This window comes from Corvus kubaryi, unplaced genomic scaffold (assembly GCF_017639235.1).
Source record: "Corvus kubaryi isolate FWS band 111438036 unplaced genomic scaffold, C.kubaryi_AGA036_p1.0 37394, whole genome shotgun sequence".
Classification (NCBI taxonomy): Eukaryota; Metazoa; Chordata; class Aves; order Passeriformes; family Corvidae; genus Corvus; species Corvus kubaryi.
Window position 1 is genome coordinate 13,669,482 of NW_024581133.1, and position 20,581 is coordinate 13,690,062.

Consider the following 20,581-nt stretch of genomic DNA (forward strand, 5'->3'; position numbering starts at 1 on the left):
TCTAACCACACCATTCTGTTTGACTGCTAGACTGAGACACTGAGCATGGGATTGTGTAGGACCATATTCTCTGCAGAAAAGAAGGCATATTTAAAAATCTGGTGTGATTCTGGGGCAAGGGCATGGTTTTAATGGGTTCTGACTGGTACTCTGTTACAGAGAGGCTGGCGGTACTGTTGTGTATGCTTCAGTCTGCTGCTCCCTAGAGCATCCTCACCAAACTACAAAATGTCTTTTTGGAGTTCAGTTCTGTGTTTGGGAAGGGGAGGAAGCTGTTTGTCAAAATCTTCCTTTTTGTATTCTCCGTTAGATTTTAAGGTGTCCATGCTCATCTTTGCCTTCAGACTATTCTAATTAAAGTAACTCAAAAACATCCTTAGGGAGTTTGTCTTTCTGTAGCCAATGTGAAGAATAAATGGAACTTTAATTTTAACTTACACAAAATCTATTTGTACATGATACTGGTGAACGTAATGGTTGCTGTCAGTGTATTTCATGTCTTAGGATCTTTCTATCACAGAATGAATATAAGTTAAGGTACATGCCTGTGAAGCACAAGAGTTTGGTACTGCTTTTAGATGACAGATAATTTGATCACTTATTTGGAAACAGAAATATTTTGTGTTTGATGTAAAAACCAGCCTAGGTAGCTGATGGAGTTGATTACTCAATAACAAGCAAGAATGGCTGTGTGTCAGTGTGATCACACAGCGGTGCTTGGCTTTGGGCTTCTTTGGCACTGATTATTGATGTTAGTATTATTTCCTTATATGCACAGTAGGAGAACAGAATATTAATAGAAAAGATCCACTTGAAAGTCCTAAGAGAACAGTTTATCTTTTTAAAGTGAAGTTTATTGGCAGGATTGAAGCTATTGAACCAGTGAAGACATAGCTGACTTCATTCAGGCATACTATTAAACAAAGTAGTAATTAAATATAAAGATCAAGGTATGTTCTAAGATTTTCTGAAAATGCTACAAGCTTTGTGTTTCTGTGAGTTGAAAACTGAAATGATAATAGCTTTAGATGACATGGGTGGTTTTTACATGGACTTTAAAAGAGAAAAAAAGGAAATACCGGATTTTGAGAAAGATGGATGATGATAGCACTCCTGTATTCTGCAAACACTGTATGGCATTTATGTTTTAGCTTTTCCAAGTAACAGCTGATCATTGTGTCAGTGAGATGTGATACCTGAAGGTCATGGAGGCTAAATTAAAGTTCAGTTGGTGTTATAACTTTTCATTTTTCAGTTCAATATATGTATTTGTTTTGCTTAATTTCTTTCATAGTTCTGTATGTTTTTTTAAAATACTTTATCATTTTCTAGCAGTAAATTTTTGGGAGGGTGGTAGTACTGCTGTTGTTTTCATTATTGTGCCTTGAGGATTTTATCTTTCTCTTTTAGCAAGATGGGAATATTTCTATTAATCCCTGTTTCCAGATATGCTGAAAAATTTTACACTGGTGGTTTTGAAAGGGACGTTAGTGTTTTTTCACAGCATTGATTTTAAGCTACAGTGTTTAAAAGTGACTGGCGAGAATGCATGGAAAATTTGACCCAAGTATTCAGAAATGGTCATTCTTGCAATGACTGCCATAAAAAAATGAATGCATTCTGAGTGTTCCTTGATTTCAGTTTAGCTGTTCTACAGAATGAATTCTCTTTAGTAAAAGTCCACTAAATTTGGTAGCTAATCCAGTGATTAAAGCAGTTTGTGAATACTTACAGGTATTCAGTTACTGCTGAACAATAATATTAAACATGTTTTCTTCCTGTGATACCTAGATCCTTTTCTTCCTTTTCCCATCCCCATCAGACTAAATGTCTTTGTTTTTCTTCATAGATTGAAATGCTAAGGAAGAAAGTAAAAGAAAAGGAATTATTTATAATACAGCTTTTAGAAAAAATCTCTTTCTTAGAATGTGAGGTAAGGCATTACCATTTAAGTTTGCATTATTGTGATTATTTTATGAAACCAAATTAAGTTTGAACAAATGTCATCCAGTGTTACCTGGATGTATAATTACTATATGTATTTGCTGTTCTCAAATGGAAATTAAACTTACGACACCAGTCATACAGTCAGGAATGTATGTAATAAAGTTTCAATATTCATGCTAAGTTTCTTAACTTACAATTTTAAAATGGTTTTATAATGACTTAAACCAGAAGCTTCTGAATAAAACTGTTGGTTTAATTTATATTCTTTCCAGAATTAAGGATTCCTTTATTTTCTCAATAAATACTTATACACTATTTCTTGTGGGGAGAGTGCAATGTGCAATTTTATTTCCTTGTTTAATTAACATAAATTAAATAAACTTGTGATGAAAATTACTGATTCCCAGAATAAAGAATTACAAGATAAACTGGACTACTTAATGGAAAACCAACGAAAGACCAATATAGAAACCAGAGATACTGCCGTAGAATGTGATCTTCCATACAGGTATTTATTTTTCTGCTTGTTTGTAGGAAAATTCCTCATAATGTCCCTTATCAGTGCTGTACTAGTAAACCGTTTTGCTAATAAACTATTTGAGTGGATTGTGGAGTTTAAAAGGGCACTTCACTCCTAGGTGCAGTTTACTTCAGTGATCTATGGTTTAGGATTTATTGTTTTCTTAAAGATGCAAACATACTGCAAACCCTTGGGGAGTAGTTATTGCCAATAATGTGATTTAAGTCAAGAGTAAAGCTGAATTCAGAGAGGGGACCGTGAGGTATGAGAAGTATTGGTGCAGAGTGGCTGCTGGCAGCTCAGCCACAGACACTGCACAGCTCTGCCCGAGGCTGCTCAGCGCTGGCTCCAGGCACAGTCTACCCTGTGTGCCCGGAGGTGTGACCAGGACCACGGGGAGAGCAGGTAACACCAACAGTGGAGGGCTGCAGTAAGTCCTGGAGATCTCCTGGCCCAAGGTGGAGGATTGCCAGGTAAACAGTGCCGTGACAACGCGACATCTGCACAGGAACGCTGTTGCTGCTCTGTGGGGCCAGTGGCTCTGGAGCCTGGTTTCTAAAGACCGGGTGTGGTGCCTCCCCTTCTCCTCAGCTCTCTCTGCCCTGAGCCTGCAGCAGGGCACTGAGCGCTGGGAGCAGGACTCTGCACTGGCATTTCAGTCTTCGCCACAAGTCACCACAGGGAAGGGCTAAACAGGAAGAAACCAGTAAGATAACGAGGACCACTTCACATTACTTTTATTACCAACAAGTAAACTTGTTCATTGTAACTGCCCTGCAAACTGAATCATTTAGTTTGAGGAATGTAAATTAGTATATGAAATCAGTAAGCAAACTAAAATTTCCTTCATAATTTAAAAATACACTCATTTCGGAGTTCAGCCTAGAGCATATTTTAATGGCATGTGTTTTGAAACCTTAAATACAGTTTTTCACTCAGATTGTCAATAGAAACTTATCTTTGTTGCTCTCTCTCGGGCCCCTCTGTATGTAAGCACAGCCCCTACTTATCTGATATTTTCCTATTTTTGAGATTTATCTCTGTGCAGGAATGCACTTCTGTGCAGTTTAGATTTCATGGAATTACTCTTAATGATTAATTGTGTTCTTAAATGCAGTATTGCTATCTTTTTTTGTTGCAGGATCCTTAGTCCTAATAACTTTATTGCTGGACATTCTACTATGAGCTCCAGCAAATGCCAGCCTGTAAATGTGACAGTATCTGCCACGGTTTTTATCAAATATTCTTTGTGGCATTATAGAAAAGAAATATGGAATATACCAAATACACTGACTAGTTTAATTTTAGCCTGACACTATCAACACAAGGGCACAAGTTCATTGCCATGGCATTGTGAGCCCAGCTGTGTGATACTCTAACCTTAACTCTGTAAGATTTCTCTTGTCTCCTGAACAGCACAAGCACTGAGAACAGATCCCCTGAAAGTCCAAGGCCGGTGAGGACATACACCCCGTTCAAGAGAGTGCTGGAATTTAGCACAAAACCCAGTACATCCTGAGCATTCAACTCATCGAGCTTTCTAAATAGGAGCAGGTATCTTGCGCCTTCGCAGCTTAGTTAGATAAATTTTTATCCATTCATAGAGAAGAACAGCAGCATGGAGTCTTGCTAAATTTATCCTGAAAGCAGCTCTTTAGTAACTTCATACCTGAAGTTACTACTGATGTTACCTGTGAGGGAATAGGGAAGCAGCAGGCTGAGTGAAGCAGCAGTCAGGCAATACTGCTTCTTTAGAAGCTGTCTAATGCAATAGTCATTTCAAATGCCTGTAAGAAGGACTTGTATAGCTGTACAGTTGGTTTTTTTCTTCAATTGTGTTGTAATTTGGTTGTGTACCAAAGCTCTAATATATTCTGTTGTCACTACTACTGGAAGCAGTATCTGAAGCTGTGCTGGCAGAGGGAATTAGTGTGGAAGCTCTGAATCTGTTCAGACTGGGGTGGATCACACCTGTCACAGAGACCTGGTACAGTTGAGGGCTTTCTTCACCTGGGAGCAGCTCTCTTGTACCCAGCACTGTTCGGTTGGGAGGGAGAGATGAAGCGGGCTGTTTGAAACAATTCCCTCAACACATGCAGATGAATATAGTGTTTGCTGCTCAAAATAGTAAGGCACAGAGCAGATTATAATGGAATTTGCTTTGTTGGACTGAGGCCCTGGTTTGCACTTTCTCAGTCGTGGGATAGAGCGACCATGGGTGATACATTCAGTAGTAACTGTGTGGGAACATCCCTGACACTTTATTTATTTACTTTTCCATTTGAGGAAGGAGTTTTCATTAAACAAAATTTTGCCTACTGCAACCTGCAGCAGTCCTTGAAATTCCAACAGCAATAGCAATCCTGAATCAGGATTTTGGGGTTTGAGTACTATTTTTTTGTCCAAAGCACTTAAAATCTTATATTTGGCTTCAAAGTAGCAGCAGGATTGACTGTATCTAGTACTGATCTAATTTAAATATACATATACGGTATTATTTACATCTTGTTTTGATCTTCCACTCTTAGTGAACTTAAAATTAATTAGGAATATTTTATCGTAATTCTGTTAACATGGACGAAGGACCGTTTTGTATTAATTAACTGCAACAGAAAACTAACAACTTAGGTTTTGTATGATCAGTATTGTTCTTGCATGCAGTGTCAATCCCAGGAGGTTCACAGAGGGGGCTTTTATCTCCAGCCTAATGCAATTCAGTCCTGTCTATTCAAATCAAGTACACTTAACTAAAGTTGTATTTAAAATAATTATATTTACCTCATATTGAACCCACAAGAAGATGAGTAACGACTCAACTCTGATTTCAGGGATAAGCTTTGTACCTGTGAAATCTTATCTCCATCTAGTGGCTGATAACAGCAAATATTAAACAGACAGTATCTGTTTTGGAAGAGAAAGACACTAAAAACTAATCCCCACAGGTATATTAATGTCCATTAGGGATACAGCTTTAGGTCTTACAGAATGTCTTTTAGCATTTTTGTGCCCAAATAGTCCCTCTGTAATTCAGGACTTGAATTCTGCGCCATGGTTTGTGAAAATTACCTTTAAACTTAAGATAAATGGATGAAGGTGGTATTTTTAGATAAAAGGAAATGCATGTTGTTGTAAAAGACATTGACTGGCAAGATTAAATAAGTGAAAATCCCTCATCCCTCTGATTTTGGTCAGAATTCAGAAAACAGAACCTGATGACTGTGAGGTGCTCAATGAATGGTAGGAGAGGGCAGGATAAGTATCAAAATGTTGTTTTGACACAGACTCAAAGGAAGTTCTCTCTGCTTTTAATATGCTCCTGAGGATCTCCTGAAAATGCTGCAAGCTGTTTTAACTCTGAGACTTGCAACATTTTGATAATCTGCTCAAGCCTTTACCAGGAATGCAGCAAGGCCTTAAGTTTTTACTGTAAAGGTTTTTTGTGTAAATTCTGTCTTGACTGTTTAATGAAATATGGTATTTTTTAAAAAACCAAGTAAGGACTGAAGTCTAAGCTGTATTTTAAGCGAATTTTGACATGCAGTGAGCTGGATGACCATCATTTGATTGGACTACTGCTCTAAATTTGGTAACTGTGAAGAATAGGAAAAGAACTGTATGTATGTAATTGTGTTACATGAAAATGTAGAGCTTTCCAGTCAAATGAGCAGTAATGTAAATTAGCACAGATAATAAAAAATCTGACTGAAAAGACTGTAACACTTCTGTATAAATTTTCTCAATTTGAGACTGAGTAATTAGTACTATAACATTAGAAACTAGTAAAATTTCTGTAAACAGCAATAAAAGCCATATAGAAAGGTCCCAGAAAGTACTAAATGTAAGTCAGTTGTATGACTACATTTGTACCATGACAAGTATTTTTTGTGATTTATTCCAGATACTCTGGAAAGTATTTTGGGATACACTTTTCATATATGCCGTATAAATAATGTATTACATTGTATGCTTTTAATACATCTGGTATGTAGGACATGAAAAGGATAAACTGCAATAAATACTGTATTTAAACTTGTTGTTCTGTTGTGTCAACAGTCATTTAGAAATAAACCTACCTTAAAACATTGCAAGCTCATACTGTTCACAACCTTGTTTGTTCAAAACATGTGGGAATGGAAGGCGGCTCCTGCGGAGCCTCGATGTTCTCGTCGGTGTTTCCTTTGGCAGACGGGCTCTTGAGAACAGGAAGGCACTCCCTTGCTAAAGACCTTCTCAAAGCCAAGTAACAAAAGTAGATGAACTCTTTCATGAAAAAAAAAACCTATTGAGTTGCACAGGATAAACAAGAACTGGGCAGCACAGCTCTTACAAAAATCCCAAACAGCTTCAGATCCTCCAGATAACATCTGAATCCATCTGGGATGATGTTCTCCAGGCTTCAGCGGGATGAGACTGGGATGGCTGTGGCCCATCTTTATTTACAGTTTATATCCACTTACTGATAATAGAGATTAATTTTTAAGACTATAACAATTAAGCAATCTACATGTCAACTAAAGAAGAGGTCATGCAAACATGACAATCACAGTGTTACAGGTTTGCAATGCTCAGAGGAAGAATGTCAAGTTTTTTACTCAAATCATGCTTCCCTATATATGTGTATTCAGTTCAGATTGTCAACAAGCCCTGATACAATCTTGTTGAGATCAGCAGTGCTTGGTGCTGAACCTACAACATGGGATTTTGGGAGCTGGATATTGATGCTTTTCAGATAGCTTTAAATATTTGACATCTGAAAAGTTTTACATATGGAAAGATGAGAAGTAAGTTCTCCGTGCATTAAATCAGTAATTCTGCACAGGAAATCCCTGCTCCACAGAATGGAGATGTACATGCTGGGAGTTTCATCCCACTTACATTTTATTTCATTCCTGTTCAGCACCTGGGGCTATTTGCATGTGTAAAAGAAAAGTGCTTGAGAGACCAGAGCCCTTCCAGCCCTACCTTAAGCACAACATGGAAGGAGCACAAGAAAAGAAGGACACAGGAGCCATTTACAACTCAAAGTATGTGAATGTTTTCAAAAGAAAAGTTGGAGATCATTTCCCTGTCTGTTATGCACTACCTGGATCATCTGTGGAAAATCCCTTGGGGAGTTTTGCCTAGAAGTTCAGGGAAGAGGAAATCCCTTTTCTCACCCTGACTGTGGTATTTTTTCCATGGGTAGCTGCCTACTTGATTGATCTCATTTCCCCTGGCCCGCAGCCTTTCCTTCGGTCATCCAGCTGTGCAAGCAAAAGGGCAGTGGACATTTCAGAGCACTTCCTTCGCCAGTCCCTCCGGCTTGGCCCTGCCTTCGTCCTGCTCATAAAACAACGGCTTCAACAGTCCCTGAGAAATGTGCCTCTCACTACTGCTCAGATCGAGAAACCTCCACTGGCATCAACTTTAAAAAGCTGCCAGCTACCAGCGGGCAACCACCATTCAGTAATGACCCCACGGCTGCTACACGGAGAGGCTCACTGAGGGTGCGTGTGCCAGTTCAGGTGGTCTGGAGCCAGTGCTATGCCACAGTCTGCAGTTCTGAATTGTTTCTGGGATGCTGTGGCCTTTGTGGAGCCTCATGCAGCCGGACCTGCCTGCAGTGACACGAACGGGCAGCGCGTCAGGCAAGTGTGACCCTGCAGTAAAGTTTTGCTAATGGTCCACTTAAAAATGTGGCTGGAGCATATCCACTGAAAGATTCGTATTTCACAAGATAAAGTACCTAAATTTTAAAATAAAATATAGTAAATGTAGCATAACATAGGCAAGGAAAGATGAACCGCCTGTATTTTAAAGTTGTGCATTGCCCAAAAATGATAGCAGAAATTTCCAGAATTTTGAGAAAAAAAATTGGGTTTAGACTTTGCTTAATAATTTCCACAGACAAAAGATGTCGAAAAACTTTGATAGAATACCAAATTGGTGTCTGGGGAGGGGGAACAGTCAGAGTCTGCTGAGGTGCTGCCCCAAAAAGTTGCTAAAAGGTGTCAAATTGGTCCCAAACGCACAGCCTTTCAGCTGCTGCTCCGTACGTGTCACACGTGCCATACAGAACACAAAACGCAGCTTTCCCAGCTGTTGTTGCAATTCTCGTACGATCAGGGCGAGTGCCCAGCGCGGGGCTGAGTGGCCCCCGCTCCCGCGCGCCGGCCGCCCCTCAGGGCTCTGCCGCCGCCGCTCGGCGGACGGGCTGGAGGATCCTTTTCGGCGTTCGCGTTCCGAGCAAGTCCGGCCCTGCCGCCGTGCCGTCGCTTCCGGCAAGATGGCGGCCCGCGGGGCGCTGCCGGGTGCCCATGGCGGCGGCTCCGGGGCTGCGCGGGCGGGCGCTGCCCGAGCTCCGCGAGATGCTGAGGCGGCAGGAGCGGCTGCTGGCTGACCGGTGAGGGCTGCCGGAGCGCGGGCGCCGAGGAGCGGGCCGGGCTTACCGCCGGCTTCGCCCGTCCCCGCGCAGGCGGCAGAGGACGAATCGCTTGCTGTCGTTCAGCGCCTGCGGGGGCGGCGAGGCCGCGGGTACCCCCGGAGCTCCAGCGGGGATGCGGGGCAGCGCTCAGCAGCCGTGTGGCTCTGCAGTCTGTGGGCACAGGGATGGACACCTGTCCTGTGAGGAAGGGCTGAGAGAATTGGGATCGTTCAGCCTGGAAAAGAGAAGGCTTTGGGGTAACCTAATTGCGGCCTTCCAGAACTTGAGGGGAACTTACAGGAAAGATGGGGCAAAACTATTTACAAGAGCATGTAGTGGCGGACAAGGAGGGATTGGGTTCAAATTGAAAGAGAGTAGGTTTAGATTAGATACAGAAGGAAGAAATTTTTCCCTGTGAGGGTGGTGAGGCACTGGAACAGAAGCTGTGGCTGCCCCTCCCTGGAAGTGTTCAGGGTTGGATGGGCTCTGAGCAACCTGGTCTGGTGGAAGGTGTCCCTGCCCGTGGCAGGGAGTGGAACGAGATGATCTCTAAGGTCCCTTCCCACCCAAACCATTTCATGACTCGTATATTTCACTGACAACACATAGTTACTGCTGTGCTGCAAGTGCTTTGCATCTTGCTGTGTTTCAGAAGTTTAGTATGTAAATAAGAAGCTGATGTTACAATGTGAAAGTGGCCCCATTAGCTATTCTAATAAAACACTTCTGTATCTCAGATTGAAATAAGATTGTTTATAATAATTTTGTTTGTTTTTTGTTTGTTTCAGGAAATTCATTGCTAGGCTTCCAGATAAGGGTAAGAAGATTTCTGATTTTGCTGAAAAGCTGAAGCTTGCCATTTTCCAAGAGGAAGAACTTGCCAGGACAGCTGAGTTGTTATCTGCTGTCAGGTTGGAGTTTCAGGCAAAACAGGAGGAGATTAGTACAAACAAACAGGAAGTTGTCCTAAATGAGGACACAGTGAACAGTGCAGATTCCTCAGTCTTTAATGAAAACTCTAATATTAAAGATACTCCTGATGTTTCTGCTGAAAGGCACGAGGCAGAATGTATTGAGGAAGATGCCACAAATACAGCTTCGGAAAATCAAAGGACTCAGAGGAAGAATGATAAAGTAAAGACTGTTACAAAGGATCAGAATTGTTTTTGTGAAGTTGTCTCCAAGCCAGCCACGAGCAGTCATCTGAACAATGATCAGCAGGTCTCTCAGAGCAATACTGAGGATGATACAGAAAATACAGCTGCTTTGGACAGTAGTAAAGATGCCTTGGTTGATGCCTTTCAAAGAGTTACAATTGCAGATGGGGAAAACAGTGAAAAAATATTGGAAAAAGAGCAGGATGTGGCAAAACATAAATGCAATGTATTTGGAAGCCAGCATCCCAAGACACCACATTATATTGAAGTTCTAGAGGCTAGAGCCAAGAATCCAGTCATAAAAAAACCCAAATTTAAAACAAATGTGTAAGTATTATGAAATAGAAAAACCTTTTGTGAGATACTTGATGTGCATAAAATTGGAAATGGTACAGAACAAGCATGATGGCTTTATGTTCTAGTGATGATTAAAGAGATTTAAAGTCTCATGACACACGAGGTTCATATGTTGGCTCTTTAGTTTTAAATGCCACAGAATCGCAGTACTGAGCAGTGGTCTCATTCTACCCATTAAAACAATTGTCATGAATCTTCACAGAATTTCATAGCTTAAGGTGCAAAACTACTAAACAATTGGCAAAAATTTTGGATCAATTCTAAAACATGTAGAACTTTAATAGCTGGCAGCCTTTTGCTTTTTCTACACTTTTAGGAAAATTACAGTTCACATTGTTCTGGTAGCAGTAGCAGTTTGTACCTTGTGTGACCCCCAAAGCGTTGCTACTTCAGTTTGCTAATAAATCAGCAAACCAGCTTGGTTCACTGTCAGGAGGAGCTTGTGATATTGTCTCTCTGCAGAGAAATAGTTCTAGTTTTTCTGAGTGCTGCTTACTTTTTATTTGTCTGTGTTTTTGTAGTACTTCAGATTTATTTTCCACTCTTACGTGTTAAAAGTAAGTTTTGGAACTGGAGTTGTTCAACCTTGTGATGCGAATTTGGGTCACAACTTAGGTGTTTCATGTCTCCCAGATTATCAGGAGAGCAGAGTGGATCATCTCATGGTTCCTCATCCAGTCAATCACCTGGGGGATTTGGCTCTCTAGTTCCTCCAGAAGAAAGACGACTCAGAGATAAGAAACATTTGGATGACATCACAGCAGCTCGACTGCCACCACTTCACCACTCCCCCGCTAAGCTGTTATCCATAGAGGAATCCATAGCAATTCAGATACAGCAAAAAGAAGCTTATGAGGTATGAATTTACAGTTTGGTCTGAAAATTATATAATCAGGATCACTCCTAAAAAAGAAAACATAAAGGGATCTTTTCATGATGGTGAATTGAGATGGGCAGACTTTGAGGAAAGGCACTTTGTCTTGTATTTGATTCTTTTAATGATAAAGAATGTATTATTGGCCTCTGAAAGTATTAGTTCTACATTAAACAAAATCTGTGTGTGTTGATATGCTGAACTTATTGCACTTTCTTCACTCTTCATTAAAGAGTTTTTGTCCCTTGCATAAATGAAGGCCTAGCAGTATTTGTTATGTTAAAATATGCAAGTATCTACATTTGCCTTTATTTCTGCTGTGTCTGAAGAATCCAAGTTCTGAGGTTCTTCAAAATCTTTTGTAATGGATTTTGACTTTCCAGGTAGTGTCAGGCTAATGTTTAAATTAGACACTATTGTAGAAGTGTTCTGTTAAAACTGACATTAGTGTATCATGGGTGGGGGCTGCTACAGGGGGAATTTCAACTCTTACTAAAAAGAATCAAATATTAATAGTATAATTATGTGTAAGTGTGAAAAGAAACCTGAAATTTCTTTGCTAGTTACTAAAACTTTTAATTAAGCCCGCTTTGGAATTACTGGTAGTATGATGTCCAGTTTATACTTTTGTATATTAGTTTATTCATGAAAATGACAAATGAACACTTTTTTTAACCTGTGTCCTTTTTTTCCTTACATAGGAAATGCAAGCCAAGCTTGCAGCACAGAAGCTTGCAGAGAGACTGAATATAAAAATGCTCAGGTTTGAACCAGAGGGGGAGGCCTCAATGCAGTACAGAGAAGTGAGAGATGAAGATTATTTTTCAGCAGAAGACTGAATACATGAAAGGGTATCTGAGGATGAGCCATGTGACTGATCTTTATGCAGTACTTCTTAAAACCCAAACCCGAATATTGAGAATGCTTGATCTAGTCAGTTTTTTCTTAAAATTTTCACATGACAGCTCCAGGAAGGGTTCAGTGTAGACATCATAAATATACATGTGACATATATTTATCAGTCTTATTTGGGGACTGTTCTTTGAGCACTTGGGGCAGCCAGTCCTTGTGGAATGCCCCACAGTTCTCAGCTTTAATAAAGTGAGCTCCTTAATACACTTTTACAGGCTATGATGGGTCAGCTACAAGAGAAGGTTTCTTCTGTGCAGTAATGCGATTGCAAAGGGCTTTGGCACAAAACGTGTCCATAAAGTAAGCTGAGGTGCCTGTGAACTGTTCACATGTATGAAAGCTCTTGTCTTGTATAAATGTGAGATACTTCTTTTACCTATTTAATATTACCTTGCTTTTACCATATGGTGAAAATACCTGCTCAGAAATTTACAATAAATACCTGATCTTTAGGCTGTAAAGTAGCTTCTTACCACATGAGAACTTGTTTCTGAGCCTGCACCTTAAAATAACACTTGCTGCCCTTATGTTGTAAATAGGGAAGAATTTAAAGTTATTTTGTAACTCAAATTCCATTTGGGCTTTAAGGGACTGCTGTTTGATTTGGTTATTATGGCAAAGTACATCGAGAGATCAAGTTAATCTGAAGACTTTACTATTTTTATTAAAGATTTTTATGTTTTTCCTTATTTTTGTACACTGCTTTCATACTTTGGAGTACTATTTTTTCATAGTCCAGTACTGTAAATTAAGAGATGCACCCTCTGGTTTTCTTGGAGAAAGTGTTCTGTGTATTTTTAAGTTTTGGCTGTTAACTTGAAGACAAAAAGCAACCTTCCTTACAAGACCATGAATAATAGTATGAATTTGGAAAGATAAGGAACACACCTGGCAAGTATCTCACAATGATAGTTCACTGTGGACTAGGATTTTCCAAGCCTAGTTTGAATTCAGTTCTTAAAAACAAACCTCAGAGATTCCTTGTATAGCCTGGCAACACCTGTTTTGCAAGATGTTGCCACAGCTGTCCCTGGTTGTGTACGTGTTCCTGCAGGAATGATGTCTTTGGAAACCAAGGCTTCTCCAGCTGCAAGTCATTTAAAAAGCTGCACGGGATGAAAATGGGGGAGGAAGCTCTCTGCCACTTCTTGAGTGCATATAGCACCTTCCTAGCAGGCAGTAACTCTTTCCCAAATGCTCCACAAGCTCTCCTGGGCAGTCCCTGTGGCACAGTCCATACTCTGGCCCTGCAGTTGGACAGGTGGAACTGCTGCTAAGCTAATTGTGATATTTTTTGACTAGGTCATCTCTTGCTCTTTCCTGTACCCTTTCCTCTTGCAGCCTTCTTGTTCTCATTGTTCATTGGCTTCTCATCAGCTCTTCCCTTTTCCGTATTAGGTTTACTTGCTGTCACTAAACCAAATCCATATTCTGCCTCCCTGTACCCCCATTCCCTTTCATATGACACATTGCTCTGTGTGTGTGTGTGTCTAACTCCTGCCCTGTGTCATGCATCCTCCTGCCACTGCTATCTTATCTTGCTCTCTGGAGCTCCATCTAAATACCAGCTGTACACCTGGCACCTCTTACGTGCCTCAGTCCCTTGAATATCTCAGAGACCTCAACATCTTTGTGTCTTTGCCATGACAGCTCTCCTGAGGCTTTCCTTATTTCCTGTTTTGGTTTCAGACTCTGCAGATGTTTGTCATTTCCAGGCCTTCTCACTTTTCCACCTTCTTTTCATACTTGGGGATTTTTTTACCTCCTCTCTTGTCTATGCTCCTTCTTCATCCTCCCAGCTTCTCACCATCACTTGCCTTTGTCAGCACAATTCTTTGGCTTGTTTTCAGCCATTCACATTCATCCCTCAGCATCCATGCTGACAACCCAGTTGATCTCAGTTGATTCTATTTCTGTTCAGTGTGTGGCTCTGACTCACAGGCCAGAGGAGTGATCTCCTCTTGTGGATGCAGCTCATCTCTCAGATCAATGCTTTCCATGCTACCACCTGCTTGTCCAGCTGCATCTCGTCACCAGCCCTCCCATTATTGCAGTCTGTGCTGCTCAAGGACAAGCAGCCTCAGAATTGTATTGCCTTTCCCTTTGCTGTTTCATGAAACATAAATTACCACTTCCAGGCTGTTTGCATCTCTTCCCCTGGTTAGGATCATTGCCCTTATCCTTACTGACTCTGCTGTCACACTTCTGTAAGATGCTGTGTGTGTTTTCTCCATGCTGGCTTTTCTGTGCTAAAGGCTTACACAAAGCTTCACAGTTAGGGATTTGTTTTCTAGAGTACTTAAATTTACCTCTACCTAGGCTTCTGCTGACCACACACTTTTGCTAACTAAACCAACTCTTTCCTTGTGCTATTAACACATACTTTTGCTCTCTAAACTTTGTAAAGCAGAGGCAGTTTCCTTGATCTTTATTTTGATAGCATTCAACATGTTGGGCCTTTGCCAAAATAATCCCTAAAATGGGTAAACTTCACCTTTAAGAGGAGATAAGGTGGGGTGGAAATCACTGTGGTAACAGGTGAAATGCATTATGTGTTTGTTAAACAATTAGCAGCTGTTCAGTGCAGTTTTGGGGAGTTCTTGTGGAGGAGAGTCTTGTGTGAACACAAAACCAAGCTAAAGGTATGAATTTTAAGTTATTTAAAAGCTTGTGAAATCTAGAACCTTTCGTGGGGGCTGTTGCTTCTGAGCACAGGTATGCACTTTGAATTAGGATTCTGTGGATGATAAGAAAGCAAAGTCAGGTTTAAAAAGAATCCTATGTTAAGGTGGATGTGCAATCCAGGAGTTTGTGAAAGGTTAGAGTACAAGAGGATCACGAAAGGATTTGTTAGATAATAAAAGGATTAATCATTAAATAGTATAGTCATACTGAAAAAGTTTCTGATTGAGGTTGGTGTTGCTGTTGTGTATTTCACTGTTCCCCAGTTCCAGATCATTTCAAAATGTATATTGAGAGTTGAGGAGCTTGGTCTCTGTTCTGAGAATGGACTGTTATATTGGAATGGGCTGTTAACACAGTAAAAATAAAGAATGGGTAATATATTTTTGAAGTTGCTCGTGTGAATAATGTTTTGTTTTGACCATGTAAAATTTAGAGGAAAATTGGATCTCTTTTGCTTCAGTGCTTCACAAGGAAAACACGGAGATGGAGCTAGGAAACAATGGCTATATTGGGTAAGAAAACTAGGAATGCAAATGGTGAGAAAAGACCTGTGAGACCTAAAGCTGGCCAGTCTTGCAGGTCTGAGAGATGGCACAGAGACAGAGCTTAAATGTGTCCTGTGAGTCAGAGAGCTATAGTATGTGAGGCAGAGATCTATGCAGCACCAGCTGTAGTCCCTTGATTTCTGCATTGCTGGAAGTACCTGATGCCCAAACTGCACAGAAGAAAAGCCCTGTAACAGATTTTCTGTGCAGCAGCTTTAACTTTTCCTGAGGGAGAGAACATACAATCTGGTTTGCCAGCTATGGTGATAACATCATCTAGAGGATTTAGCCACCTAAAAATTTATGCTAAGTATTTAGGAACTATTTGAAAGAAGAAAAGCCTAAATGCTGCTGTACTCCAATTATTTTTGTCAGACTTTAAGAATAACTAAGAGTACAAAAGACACAGAAGCCTTTCCTGTATTTCAGAGTTAGTAGTTTTCTGTCTGATGGTTTGTGGACTACTAAGGGCCACGTCATCAGAAAAAAGTCAGTGACAGTAAGCTGTGAGCTCCTGTGTGGAGGAAATGGGACTGGCAAATGGAGAGAATGTGTAAACTGTGGCTCTGTGCTGTGGAATTTCTGAATCTGTCACAGGGATACAGTATCAGGAGTCGGGGAAAACCATACCCAGGTGCTACTGATTGATGAATCAAAAGCTGAGTGGGAAAAGCTGGTCATGGTCCATGAGCAGCCCCAGGCAATAGTTTCGGGGTTTCTGTGTGGAACTCGCAGACACACCACAAGCTGGCAGCCTTTAGCAGCCTCCCGGAGGTCAGTCCTGAGCAGCCCGAATTGGAGGTGTGGATGTGGCTGCTGGTTTGTTTCTTTGCGCGGCTCCATTGCAGGGCCAGCTCTCTGGATCCAGGAGCCTGGAGCCTCAGTCATGTGCCATGCTGGGTTTTGCCAGTGAAAATTATCTGTAGTAGGAGCCAGTTCAGAACACTTCTGGCATAGTTTGGGTGGTGTCTGGCTCATTCTCTGCCTACAGCAAATTAGTGCCTGCAAGGAACGTCCTTGGGCCAGGGGGATTGCAACCAGCCTTTTACCACAAATGAAAATGAAAGGCATAAAGAGGACAAGCTGAGAGAGTCCTGTGTTGGAAGAAAGTGTGCCCTACCCTGGGGACTCTACTGTAGGAAAAGGTAGCTTTTCTCAGCTCTCCCAGCCCTGCTTCTTTTTCAGAGCAGTATAAGAAAGAAGCATAATTTCTCCAAACTATTTTGTAAGCGCAAATTTTTCAGGGTATAGGTGTTGCATGTTGTGGCCTTGTATTTTCCCTTAGTTTGTGGTTTACAGGTTTTTTCGCAAATTCACTGCTTTTAGGGTGGTATGTGTGGAGATGACCATTGAGATTTCCTGGTCTCCTAATGTTTGGGTTTAGGTTGTGAACTCCCACGTTCTGGGAGGGAAAGGGAAGTAGAAAACACAGCTGTGTGAAAACATTTATTTTGTTGTGGTATTTTTTTCTTTTTCAGTCAGCTAATGATTGTGTTTTATTCTCATTCTCTGCAGTGCTAGGTCACTGCTGCCACTGTTGTGGGCAAATGTTAGCTGACTGCAGCCCAAACATTTTACAATCACACTCACTTTTCATGGGATATGAATGCACAACTGCATTTGACTCCTTTGTAAATCCATGCTGTAATTATTATTATGTATGCAAAGCTTTAGAAGCATTTAGTCATCTCTTGTTTAAAGCAACTGTTCTGATCATTTGGTTATTAAGCTTTTACTACATTGCCCCTTGATTTGGTGAAGCATGAAAGCTTCACTGTAATACTGAATTGAAGTCAAAGTTGGATTCCTCTAGGAACATTTATTTGCAAGTGCTGTTGAACCGGGATATCGGCTCTGTGTTTTGTTTAATCTGTGTGCAAGGGAATTTGCGAATAAGAGCTGTGAACCAGTTACTGGATGTGAGGAGACACAAATGAGCACAGTGAAATGTGTGTGGGAAGCAAATTGATTTTCAACTTGCTAGAATCATTGAGCTAAGCGTTTCACTTCTAATCACCTAAACATGAGTGTATGTGTCCTCCAGCAGTAAGTTTAAGAGATTTCTTGACAGGAAAATTTGTAAGAATTTGTATTGACACCCTCATTGCTTTTCTTTCAGGTTTGATATTGGGGACCATAATTGTGTCATGCATGAATTGGCAGATCTCCACTGAAATCATGACTGATATGAGTGGAGCCATAATGCTTAATGAATGTATTCCTATTTCCTCCCTCTCTCCACACAGCTGGTATTAATGTACTTGCTTATTAGATCAAGACAGTGATATAATGTGGCAAGTGGTTGCAGTCCAAGGTTTGCCAAGTCTCCGAAGCTGAGCACTTGATAGGAGATACTCTTTGTACACTTGTGAATAGAAATTTCAGTTGTAACATTTCTGTATTTTTTCCTTTTTTTTTTTCCTGAAAAATGTTTTCTCACTTGTTACTTGATTGCAGTAACATATACATTAAATTTACTCAGCGAGTAGTCAGACAGTGGTGGGAGTACTGCAGCTCTGGCTGTAACAGCAAGAGATCTCCTGCACCCATCTCTGAATTGAAGCTGTCATCTACACTGCCCAACCTGTGCTGCACTGGGCACAAATACTGTGACAAAGCTTGCCCTGCAGAATCACAACTGAATCTGGAGGTGCAATGACACCATTTGTAGGAGATCTTAGGGAGAATGACTCTCTGCAAGGCTGAATGCTCAGCTATTAGGGCTTTGCCTGGTAGGTGGATACACCTTCCCAAACTGACAGTGGAGGGAGAGTAAATTACATAGTCAATGAGCATTACATTTCCAAGTTATTTAGGCACTTTTCCATTGAAGTTGCAAGGTGCCTGTCTCTTACAGATCAATGAGAACTAAAATTCCTCACCAAGAGAGGAACCTGGTGTTAGTACCTGGGTACTAACTTGAAAACATGAAATAGCATTGGCACTCTTCTTCAGCCATCTTATGGCTCTGCTTCCACTTATATTGAATTAATGTTTATTTTCTTCTTTTTTCTTACAAATCTTTGAAAATGAATCTTCCAGAATTTGCCTACAACAAAATGAACCCCCTGATTTTGGGTAACAGATAACCTAGCTCATGTTTATATATATATATATATATAACTTGGCTATTATTTGTATTTGAATGTATGAAACCTTCAGCGACTGTGATAAGCTCTTTCTGTTTAAGTCACTGTTACGAGTGGTCTGTGTTGTCTCCTGGTTACTATAAAAGTCTTGATGTAATTCTGGTTTCCAGAGTTACAGATCCATCAATTCCATTTGTAATTATGTGTGAAATTACTTTGTCATTGACTTTCCCCCTGCTTTCTCCTTATGGGAAAAAAAACAAAACCCAACCCAAGCCACACGGATTCACAAAACTTTTCTTATATGTAATAATATTTTCTTTACTGACACAGTTTTTTTCATATTGATTAGAAGTTCCTATTCCTTGGTTTCACATGTCTTTCTCAGAACTGCTTTAAGTTGGCATTGTACTGATTATAGTACTGCTTAAATGATAGCTGATGATAAATATTATCCTTGCACAGACATTGGGCATCTTCATGTGTCATGTCTGCAGACCAGTTTTTTTGCCTGCACGGCAGATTTTTGTGGCTGTGAGCCAGGAATTTTAATGAAAGAAAACATCAAAGATGCAGAAGAAATGAGAATATTAGTCAAGGAAGATACACAGTGATGCTCTCTGATAACCCCTAGTAATTGACATTAGAACTATGTGGGAGCAACTTAAATAAACATCTGGACACTGAGTTTAGACATTTCCAGTGACAAAACCCAGACAGATCTTCTGGACTTGCAATAATAAATATTTCAGCGCAGTCCACATGAATCAACTTAGAATTCTGTTTTCAATTATTCTAGTTTTATAAATATATCATAGTTAATTATTCAGGGATACAGTTTCTTTTGAAGATTAAGGAATTTGATGTTTGCTTCATTCACGTAAAGTTCCATTTTTTATTTGTATCAAACTTACTTCTGTTTGTACAAAAACAATAGTGCAAGCTTGCCAGAAGCCATTAAAGTAGAATGCAACTGAACTTTTCCTGGGGTGGAAGGGCCTTTTCTGAAATTCCTGGCAGTGCACTGTACTTCATTCCAGTTATGATAACACTTAAATTGTGCTGAAAAGAAAATGATAAATAATAATTTTTAAAAGTTATTCTTAATATTTGAAAGATGCTGTCTTTATCTTTTTTACTTTTGGTAATGTGATAGTGCTAAGAATGTGGTATCCCTTACAAACAGTGAAGAGATATTTTTATCCACCGAAGTATTTTAAAAAGGTAGCAATGAAGCGACAAGACTGAATGAAATACTGTTTGTAGTCCAGATCTGATCCTGGTATTACAACTGTGATGAGTCAATGGCTAGCAAAAGCATGCTCAGTTTTTGGTTTTTCTCTATATTCCTTAGAGAAGCCTCTACTGTGGGCTATAATTGCAAAACCACTTACTTTGGGAGGAGTGAATCATGTGTCTGAGGTTGAACAGTTATTTCCACATATTATTAAAACTACTCCATTCATTGCAGTGAAAAAAAAAAATTATAATTTTGAGATGATCTGTACCTTTGTTGCTGGGTGCCCTGGACAAAATGAAGAATTCTTCTGTAGCGTGTTCAGGATTTAGTAATCTTCAATTTCCACTTTCAGTTTAATTTATGCTTCCCCACAGCCCAGCCTGTCAACATCAGCACATTTCTGCAGTTTCCTACCCTGGCTGTCACTAGCAGGAGCACAAGTGTAAGCTGGCTGCCAACATTATTGAGTCACTGGCTGAGTTGTGCTGTACCACTGGATTAAGAAAGTTTTAGGGGACTACTGTGCTAGTGTGAACTACAGGTCATCATCCCTTTCAGAGGTGGGAGAGGCAGACATGTTGAGTACAATTCAGAAAGTCTCTCTTGTGCTAGCTGACAAAGTTGTTCCTGCGTCAGACTGGGCTCGTGTGGCAGTTCAGGTTAGAAGGGACCTGAGGAGAGCTCCTGGCCAGGCTCCTGCACAAAGCAGTCAGTTCTGAGGCCAGATGATATTGCTCAGGGCCGTAATCCAGACTGGTTTTGGAAACCTCCAAGGATGGAGACCATGCAATCTCTCAGGATAATCTGTTCCCAAGTATGACTGTCCTCCTGTGAGGCTGGGAACAAAGCCTC

General features: G+C 40.4%; 1 protein-coding gene across 6 annotated transcripts in view; it reads left to right on the plus strand.

The window, feature by feature from the left end:
• Positions 1 to 15,243, plus strand: part of LOC121669888 (myocardial zonula adherens protein) — a 54,981-nt gene extending 39,738 nt beyond the window's left edge. For 5 of the 6 annotated variants that reach the window (XM_042039466.1, XM_042039467.1, XM_042039465.1 and 2 more), the window contains exons 11-13: positions 1,850 to 1,933; positions 2,355 to 2,455; positions 3,884 to 6,501. In XM_042039466.1, the coding sequence (XP_041895400.1) occupies positions 1,850 to 1,933; positions 2,355 to 2,455; positions 3,884 to 3,986 (288 nt within the window). In that variant the 3' untranslated portion in view covers positions 3,987 to 6,501. Of the gene's footprint in view, positions 1 to 1,849; positions 1,934 to 2,354; positions 2,456 to 3,883; positions 6,502 to 9,658; positions 10,355 to 11,017; positions 11,241 to 11,959 lie in introns of those variants that run through there. The other variant, XM_042039470.1, reaches the window with a different exon arrangement.
• The last annotated feature ends 5,338 nt before the right edge of the window (positions 15,244 to 20,581 follow it).